The sequence below is a fragment of the Podarcis melisellensis genome (genome assembly GCF_964234715.1).
Source record: "Podarcis melisellensis genome assembly, chromosome: Z".
Classification (NCBI taxonomy): Eukaryota; Metazoa; Chordata; class Lepidosauria; order Squamata; family Lacertidae; genus Podarcis; species Podarcis melisellensis.
The window spans coordinates 39,386,902-39,396,244 of record NC_138547.1 but is presented as its reverse complement, the minus strand read 5'-3'; the positions used below and the strand labels follow the sequence as shown (position 1 = coordinate 39,396,244).

General features: G+C 42.9%; 1 protein-coding gene across 3 annotated transcripts; it reads left to right on the top strand.

Annotated features, from left to right (window-relative positions):
- Positions 1-382: 382 nt before the first annotated feature.
- On the top strand, positions 383-8,644 carry AKAP14 (A-kinase anchoring protein 14). 3 transcript variants are annotated; one of them, XM_081897680.1, is made up of 6 exons: positions 565-728; positions 1,427-1,610; positions 1,703-1,800; positions 4,202-4,381; positions 7,057-7,109; positions 8,478-8,644. In XM_081897680.1, the coding sequence occupies exons 1-6, from the start codon at positions 645-647 to the stop codon at positions 8,560-8,562; spliced, it is 684 nt and encodes a 227-aa protein (XP_081753806.1). In that variant the 5' UTR covers positions 565-644; the 3' UTR covers positions 8,563-8,644. The 3 variants fall into 3 exon arrangements, with proteins under 3 accessions (XP_081753808.1, XP_081753806.1, XP_081753807.1); XM_081897681.1 differs by having other exon boundaries at positions 611-795; positions 1,425-1,610; XM_081897682.1 differs by lacking the exons at positions 4,202-4,381; positions 7,057-7,109; positions 8,478-8,644 and adding an exon at positions 3,681-4,172 and having other exon boundaries at positions 383-728.
- The last annotated feature ends 699 nt before the right edge of the window (positions 8,645-9,343 follow it).

The window sequence follows — 9,343 nt, the reverse complement described above, 5'->3', positions numbered from 1 at the left end:
AAGCCAGAGCAACGAATCTTGCAGAGATGCAGTCGGCATCCTCTTCTGTGGTTGTTCACATGAAATATATTTAATGCTCATTTAAAGCATTTGACTGTACCCAGAGAATCCTGGGACCTGTGGTTTGTTAAGGGTGCTGGGAATTTTACCCCGGGGAGGGGTGTGAACTACAGTTTTTGGGAGAAGCAATGATGTGTATGCAGCCTATGTTTGACTATTTAATGGTTAGCAAGTTCACAAACTGGGTTGCTGCATGCTCAAATTTTGTGGCCTAGAAAGCACCAAGTTTCCTCCCTCCAGTCAAACCATGGCCATTCTAAAGGGCTTCACCCCCAATTCCCTCCCACCCCTCAAAAAAGTAACATGCAAAAAGCGCACGTATGATGTAGGCTGATATGCCCTGCTCCATAACGTGAAAACACCACCCAACTCGCATTAATCACTTCCCAGCCTCTTGAACGCCTAGCAATATCATTGGCTGCACACTGTGTGCTAAGAGCTGATCTCCACCAGTGTTCTTTTTTCCTTTCAGTAGGACGGAATGCCTGTACATCAAACCTGCAGCTCTATTGGATGAACTGCTGTTGCCCAGGCGATGATTGTGACCAAACACTTGTCACAGAAGCCTGAGAGCCGGCTGCTTAATGAGCCCTGGGAACCTGTATCTCGGAGGAAATAAAACAGCTCCGATCACAAGAGAAAAGCATCTGGAAAGCACTTTCAAGCTGGTAATGGAGTGATCTACTATCCTTTGCGGGATCAGAGGAAGTGCTGACTTTCATACAACATCCCTTGGTGATTATTTCTCAGAACATTCTCATTTTTAATTATTTGCATTTGTGGGTGAACGCAGTGGAAATGAGAGGACTAAAGAAATGCAAAGGAACAGGCTTGTTCATGATTTCTCATTCCCTCTTTGCAGATTATGATTTGCAGGAATACACCAAATACTTTTCAAGGCGTACACTGCAAAATGTAATGGAAGAATGTAACAAAGATGTGTTTGAGCCATAGCTCGGTGGTGGAACCACATGCTCTGAAGCAAAAGGGCCCAGGGTTCAAACCCTCCCCCCCCCCATCTCTAATTGGGGTTGGGAAAGAATCCTGTCTGAAACCCTGGAGAACTGTTGCCAGTCCGTGCTGGCAAGCCAGGTAGGCCAATAGGCTGACTCAGTATAAGGCCCTTTCTGTGTTTTTACAGGGAACCAGGACTAGTTGCAGCTCCCAACTGAGCATACACTCGGTGGTAAACCAGGTCTGCCCAAAATGGTTTTCTTAAGAATGACGATGGGGTTTTGATCTTTTCTATGATTAGCAGTGGCAGAGTAGGTTATGCCAAATATGCAGTTTTGCTTGCTGTGTAGGTCAAATTCTGAACAACGATCCTTATGCCCCTGTGTGCTGTCCTTATCCTCTCTTTCTAGAGTTGTGGGCAATGGAGTTGACCACTAACGTGGAAGGCAAAGATGCACCTCTGAAACCTGTAGATGCATCCATGGAAGCTGAAGATCCAGCTCTAGAAGCCATCAGGAAGGCAGCAGAGTCTATTGTGAAAAATGTTATCAGAGATGCAATATACACTATTAGACACCTGCAAAAGACAGAGGCAGGTATTACAATATTAACTTGCTATGCTTTTGATGCCTCCTGGATAGTATAAAAGCCACCCTTACCAGAGATTAACTTATTCCCTTCCCTTCAGTTCCAGGAATCAAATATCCAGTACCAAATATTACATGGATGAAGTGCAAGGATTTCACAGTATTTAATGGACTGGCACAGATTGAGGATTATTTAAAAGTAAGTTTAAAATTGGATACTTAATGCCTTTAGCCAAGTGACATGACTGTCTGGATGCATGAATATGCTGTGAGAATCAGCTGGAAAGGGCCTGTATGTTTGGTAGCATTGAAGGCAACACACAGTGCAATCCTTTAGATCAATGGTTCCCTCAAGGGGTCCGCATAACCCACCCAGGGTGTCTGTGGCACCATTCACATAACAAAAGCTACCACAGAGATTTCAAATTTTTCAAAAGTCCATGGCTTGACTTTTGAAAAAAACACAGTACTTAGGTAGCTAATTGGGAACCACCGCTGTAGATGTGTACTTGGAAATAAGTTCCACTGTGTTCAGTGAGCCTGAGTCCTTGGTAAGTGGATTTAGGATGGCAGCTTTATTGTACTAAATAATTGATACTATGTTAATAAGAGCAACAATATTTCTTTATCTTTTTTCCCTAAATTTTGGTGGGTAGGTGCTGCAAGTACATAAAATATACAGCAATGAATGACTAATAGCATAGGTAAAGGTAAAGGAATCCCTGACCGTTAGGTCCAGTTGCGGACAACTCTGGGGTTGTGGCGCTCATCTCTCTTTATTGGCTGAGGAAACCTGCTACAGCTTCCGGGTCATGTGGCCAGCATGATTAAGCCGCTTCTGGCAAGCCAGAGCAGTGCATGGAAATGCAGTTTACCTTCCCGCCAGAGTGATACCTATTTATCTACTTGCACTCTGACGTGCTTTCGAACTGCTAGGTTGGCAGGAGCAGGGACCATGCAACGGGAGCTCACCCCGTCGCAGGGATTCAAACCGCCGACCTTCTGATTGGGCAGTGAATCTGGCTGTTATCATTAATTGCAAGTTCTTCTGCACCTCATGTGAAAAAGACCAAAGGAACCCGCAGTCAATGTACATCCTCAACCATACAGTTAAACATTTATGCTCATTTATAGCTATCGTTCTTCCACCTTGGAATTCATGGCAGAGTACATGCACAAACCACACCCAACCCTGTTTCTCTTCACTATCTGGCTGCTGTGACAGAATAATAATATAATAATAATTTATTATTTGTACCCCGCCCATCTGGCTGGGTTTCCCCAGCCACTCTGGGCGGCTTCCATAGAAACCAAAAATACAATAAAATATCACAGATTTAAAACTTCCCTGAACAGGACTGCCTTAAGATGTCTTCTGAATGTCAGGTAGTTATTTATCGCTTTGACATCTGATGGGAGGGCGTTCCACAGGGCAGGCGCCACTACCAAGAAGGCCCTCTGTCTGGTTCCCTGTAACTTGGCCTCTCGCAGTGAGGGAACCGCCAGAAGGCCTTCGGAGCTGGACCTCAGTGTCCGGGCAGAACGATGGGGGTGGAGACACTCCTTCAGATATACTGGGCCAAGGCCGTTTAGGGCTTTAAAGGTCAACACCAGCACTTTGAATTGTGCTCAGAAATGTACTGGGAGCCAATGTAGGTCTTTCAAGAAGGTGGGGGAGAGGCCTTTTTTTCTCCCATCCTTTCATGACTGCTAGTGCAGGCAATCCATTTGTGCCAGGAGTTCTCAGGTAAGCCAACACCACATTCCCCTTAGGATCCATCTATCCCAACCCTATCTTTGGGCAGGTAACACTTTTTGTCACATCCTTATAAATAGTGGTACACATTTTTTTGTGAGACGATGCAGGTTCACAAATGAATCATTTTTGTATATTAGATAACAATTATCAGCTCCTATGGGGAAGCCTCCACAGACATCTTGTTTAAGCAAGGAGCAAAGAATGGTTTGTGTTTGTCAGACTTTAAAAAAGTGGCTGTTGTTGTTACCTGCCCTTCACTAGAATGTCAGTTCTATTGCAGCGACTTACAAATGGGCTTCTGGTCTCCACATTTGTTGCAGCATAGATGGTCAATTGGGCAGACAAGGGACTGTACGGCAACAGTCCATTTTGAAGAGTTTCTTACCAAGTGGGTCTTAACTGACGGGTGGCCTGCTCAGCCAATCACAAAGGGATTGATTGCCCACCATGACATAGCCCAGAGATTCCCAGAGGCTGTGGGTGATCAGTACTGGGCCATCTTAAAGTGACAGGCAGCCAAGAATGGGGCCTGGATAACACCTCCATCATGTGCCCTCAGATCACGGCCTCAAACCTTCCCCTGCCTCTAATCCTCCTCACTACAATCTCGGAAAGTTGGGAGAAAGCGAATGGCCCAGTCAGTCAGAGAGTTTTTGCAGCCTGGCAGGCGATTTGAAACCAGGAGTCCTTATTGTGTGACTCATGACATTACAATTCTGATAACGCCAAAGGCTTGACATGTGCTTGACACAGCGGGTTGTACCCACTATGTTCGACTGCTGGCAAATGTGGGCAAATGCTTGTGCATAGGGCCACATCATGGCTTATTTTTATTCCACAGACATGGGAGCTTCATGAGAGCTGGCTACATTGGACAAACTATATCAGCGAAGAGGAACTGGAGTATTCCACGAGGTACTTTTACCGGGTCCGCTGGAGTATCCCGACCTGTAGAAAGCCCATCCCACGAGCAACAGCATGTGTCTATTTCGTCATAGAGATTTCCAAAATCAGACCATCAGTAAGTATTTTGACATCGCCTCTGAAGACCTATAAGCCCAGAGGATAATATTCTTATATAAAAATAAAAAAGCAGGAAGGGGGAGAGAACACCCTCATTAGGATCAGGTTTGAACTTCTGAAATCTATAAACTTGATCATTTGCCAAGTGCTTGATCATGCTCCCTTCATGCCCTTTATTTGAAGGCACACATATTTAGGCAGAACAGTCCCCTGAACCTGAACTTCCTAAGAACTTGAACTAAATAATTGTGCTAGTGGCAGACAGATTAAAGACTCCTGTCAGCGTTATGAGACTTTCCCCCCCACTCTTCAGCCCCATCATCCCCCCACACCCCCCACAAATTGGAGGAGTATCAGAAATACTTGTGCTGATGGAATGATTATGAACCATGACATTGAAATCCACCCTCCTCATTTAATTGTTTATAAACTGTTTAAACTGTTGTACATTTATAGTATAGTCTAATTATGAAAGCTTTTAAGGCTTTGATGGAATTGTTTTGTCATGTATTTAAATTATGTTTTGATTTTGTAACTGATTTTATACTTGTAGAAGCCATTTTGGCATGTAAGCAGTTTCTAACTTTAACAATACAGTAATAGTTACAGTAATACTTCCGTTAAGGGACGCGGGTGGCGCTGTGGGTTAAACCACAGAGCCTAGGGCTTGCCGATCAGAAGGTCGGAGGTTCAAATCCCCGCGATGGGGTGAGCTCCCATTGCTCGGTCCCTGCTTCTGCCAACCTAGCAGTTAGAAAGCACGTCAAAGTTCAAGTAGATAAATAGGCACCACTCCGGCGGGAAGGTAAACGGCGTTTCCGTGCGCTGCTCTGGTTCGCCAGAAGCGGCTTAGTCATGCTGGCCACATGACCCAGAAGCTGAACGCCGGCTCCCTCGGCCAATAAAGCGAGATGAGAGCCGCAACCCCAGAGTCGGTCACAACTGTACCTAATGGTCAGGAGTCCCTTTACCTTTACCTTTAATACTTACATTGCAAATAACCAATAACAAGTTTTGGACCGTTTCCTCTGTAATGGTACAAACAGGAAAGGATCTTCCCATATACTTCTGTCTTTAGGTATGATTTACCTTGTCATCCACCCCAAAAATGGCAGAGGCGGGGAATGTGACCCCACATGTCTGTAATGTGAATTGGTTTATGTATAGAACTTACACTGCTTCAAGGGGGTCTTTAGAAGCAGTGAAAACAATACAGTACAGTAAACCAGACAGCAGCAAAATGCCAGGTATAAAAACAGCAGAACAAGGCAAGAGAACCTCAGCTAAAAACCAATAGACCAGGTAAGGGGAACTTTTGGCCCTCCATTTGTTGCTGAATTACAACCCCCCATGAACCCCAGCAAGCACAGCCCATAATGGTCAAGGATGATGAGGTCAGCAACATCTGGAGAGGCAAAGGTTCCTTAAACCTAGAAGCACTTCCTTTTGCCTGTCCTGCATCCCTCTATCAGCTTCATCAGATGTCCTGGCTTCTTATTTTGTAAGAACAGGAAAACTGTTGCTGATCCACCCAACACATAATTTTACACACTTTGACCAAGTCTTCCTCTCCTTTTTTCCAAGTTAAAAGACTAACTACTGCTGCCTTTTTAGGATACTGTTCTTTTATTATTATCATTATTACATTTTAATCTGCATATGCAGCACACCATCCTGGAATTTATTTTGATGAACCGCGGTATTGAAATGTTTAAAAATAACTGAAATGCAATTTTGTAACCTTTCCCAGTTGGAAAGGTTGAGCTGCAGAGGCTTATTGTATACATATGTTAACGGAAAAATCCGAGGGCTCCCTTGGACAAAAACAAAGACACTAACCAGGATTACTTGGAGCAAAACAGCAGCCGGTAGGCTTGGCTTTTATTGAACTGTTGCAACAGGGTGCTCCCCTCACTTGCAGGAGAGAGGAGGGACCCAGAAAAATGGTGTTCAAGGCCTTATAAAGACTTTTTAAATTGCCACCCTGTAGATCAAGACCACCCCCAGAAACATCATACATACATCACAGAAGGGGTGTAACCTAAGACCACCCCTCAGATACATCACACCTACATCACAGAAAAGGTGGTCTAAAACAGAAATTTTAATGTTGTTTTTCTCTTGTCCTTGTTTATCTCCTGTCTGGCAGGTTACTTGATTGGATTTCCTGGGTAGCCTGGCCAGTCTTTTGTAATGATAAATACTTAGTTCCTGGGCCATGTCACAGGCTCACACCCTATTCAAACACAGACATACCCTTAAGACAGGATTTGTGAAGGAAAAGACAATAGGGAGGCTTTTCCATTTTGACCTTGTAGAGAAAAGATTTGGTCAGTTTAGGAATCAAAATGGTTCCAGGCTGGCCTTCCTGTGCTGATCTACCGGTATGTATGTGCTTGGTGGGTACACTTATGAACATTATCATATATTTAAGAGCATAAAATTCCTATCACACATAGTACCAAGACCCTAGAGGCCCATCAGACCCCAACATTACAGTCAGGTTTCTCTTGCTTGCAAATTTCCTATTGCTATTGCATTTTGAGTTTACTAGTGTCCATGAGGACCAGAAAGCCCTTGCAGGGAAGGGTGATTTTAAAAAGCAAAATGGAAACCCAACATTCTCAGAGTTTAAACGAAGTATTCTTTTTCTCTCTCCCTCATTTAATGCAGACATTACCTGTTGAAGTATTCTTTGTGGTGGAGACGAATAAGCTAATTCACAGGTATTTTCTATTTTAAAAATAACCCATGAAATAATGGTGGTATGATAAATTCTGCTAAATGTTTTGTTATGGGGAAAGATCTGCTCATCTTGCAAACCCATCTAGGAGTGAATTGTACCTGCCTTTCTCTGTGTCTCTTTGATTTGCAACTAGGACAGCTGACTTAGAAGAGGCCAGGCCTGCTCTTGTGCAGAAATCAGCTGCAAAAAAATGTACCATAATCTGCTACAGTTTGCAGGACACATGGCTGTTTTTTGGTTTTTTTCAACTACATTCACTGAAGATTCATCTCTTAGCCTGCAATCCTATACCTACCTACCAGGAATGTCTAGGATTCTGCTGCTTAGTGCTAAAGGATTGTTTATTCAAGTTTAAGAGGCTTCCCCACAATTTGATCACATGCTCATTACTGGACACCATGCCTATGACTGACTAAGATTTGTTTTACATTAGGGACCTAAGAGGGTTGCATCCAATGTAGTGTTAAGTAACCCATTCTGGTAGTGCAGGAATTTACACCTGTGTAAAGTGCGCGCCTTCGTATACCCCTGTGTGACTTGAAGATCTGTCCTGGGTTTCCCACAACTCTCAGGAGTTGATTATGAGTGTGCAGAGAGGGGGCAAAATTCAATTGTGCAAGTGTAAATCCTTCTGCTAATGTAGGGTTGCCATATTTCAAAAAGTAAAAATCCGGGACACCCAGAAAGTTGTTGAGCTTTGACAAAGAATGCCCCCCCAAATCACGATTTTTCGATTGACTTGCCTAAGATCCAGGATAAAGTACTGCCTTTCAGAAATTGCCCCCAGACATCAATTCTGGCTTTGAAATTCTGGACTTATGGCAGCCCTAGCTAATGGAACAAGTTCACTGGATACCATCCGTTGACACAAACTTTGTTTTAGTTTTTCTGTGTGCAAGAGCACTCAGATTTTGGTTGCAGAAATTTAAGGTTTTTTCCTGTGGGTTTTTTTTTTTAAAGTCACCATAAATGGGTTAAAAGGCACAAATCAGTGCATTAAAAGTACAGATGTGTGCAGGAGCAAGCTAAAGGTGGCATGGACATCAGGACAGAAGTGTTAGCACATAGTGCATTTGAGCAATGTCAAAACAAGCCATTTTAAAAAATCAGGATCCACCCTATTCCTATTCCTATGACTGTAATCTGTTTTTTATTTTAAACTGATGTAACCCGAACTCAAGACCTGCAGATAGTAGATGATTATGATGAATATTGTAAGGGAATTAACTTTTCAAAAAAACAAACAAAAACAAACAAACAAACAAACAAACAAACCATAGTTCCCAACTCAGATGTGTTAAATAACCCAACTCTTGTGTTATATTTCTTCTGCTGTCTCTCTCTATAGGCCAGGAGAGTCTCGATTCAAAGAAAAATGGCTCAAAGATGTGATTGAAAGCAAAATAATCATGATGGAGAGCATCACTTTTTAGTTCCTCTAGAAATGTTACAAACTAAAAACTCTCTTTTAGGTTTTCTGCTAGTTTTTATAAATAAAAGTTGTGCATATCTGTAGTCAGCTTCTCATTTTTGGTCTTTCTGTGTCGTGTTAGAAGGCTTAATTCCTGGAGAGTAAATGTTACTTGATCAAACCCGCAAAGCATCAGTGCCCTTAATCTTGCAGTAGACATGGCAGAGATCTCCACTTACTGCAACCTTCCAAGTCTATGTAGGCCAAGGGTAGCAAACGTGGTGCTCCCCTCCCTACATATTTCATGACCATTCACCAGGCTGGCTGGGGCAGATGCAAATTGTACTCCACAACATCTAGAGGGTACCATGTTAGGAAACAAAGCTTTGCTTACACAGATATGGCCACACTGCCAATGTCTGCAAAACTCTTTTTAAAGGAATTTGCAAGGGGTTATATTTGCATGTCACTCTGTATCAAAAGCTAGACCGCCAGATGTTTTGGACAACAACTCCCATTATCCCTTACTATTGGGAATATTTACTTATATTTTAGTGTTGTATTGTTATTTTTGTTTTCCTCTACCTTTTAAAATGTTTTATGTATTCTTTTTCTTTAAACTCATTGAAATATGCTTAATGGTTTTTGTGGGAATGCTAAGGATGGTAGGGAAGGATGTACAGTGGTACCTCGGGTTACAGACACTTCAGGTTACATACGTTTCAGGTTACAGACTCCGCTAACCCAGAAATAGTACCTCGGGTTAAGAACTTTGCTTCAGGATGAGAACAGAAATCGTGCGG

Coding starts and splice junctions, on each gene's coding strand:
- AKAP14 (XM_081897680.1), top strand. CDS start 645: ATGAGCCCTGGGAACCTGTATCTCGGAGGAAATAAAACAGCTCCGATC. Junction 1,801..4,201: donor AGATTGAGGATTATTTAAAA/GTAAGTTTAAAA, acceptor TTTATTCCACAG/ACATGGGAGCTTCATGAGAG. Junction 4,382..7,056: donor TTTCCAAAATCAGACCATCA/GTAAGTATTTTG, acceptor CATTTAATGCAG/ACATTACCTGTTGAAGTATT.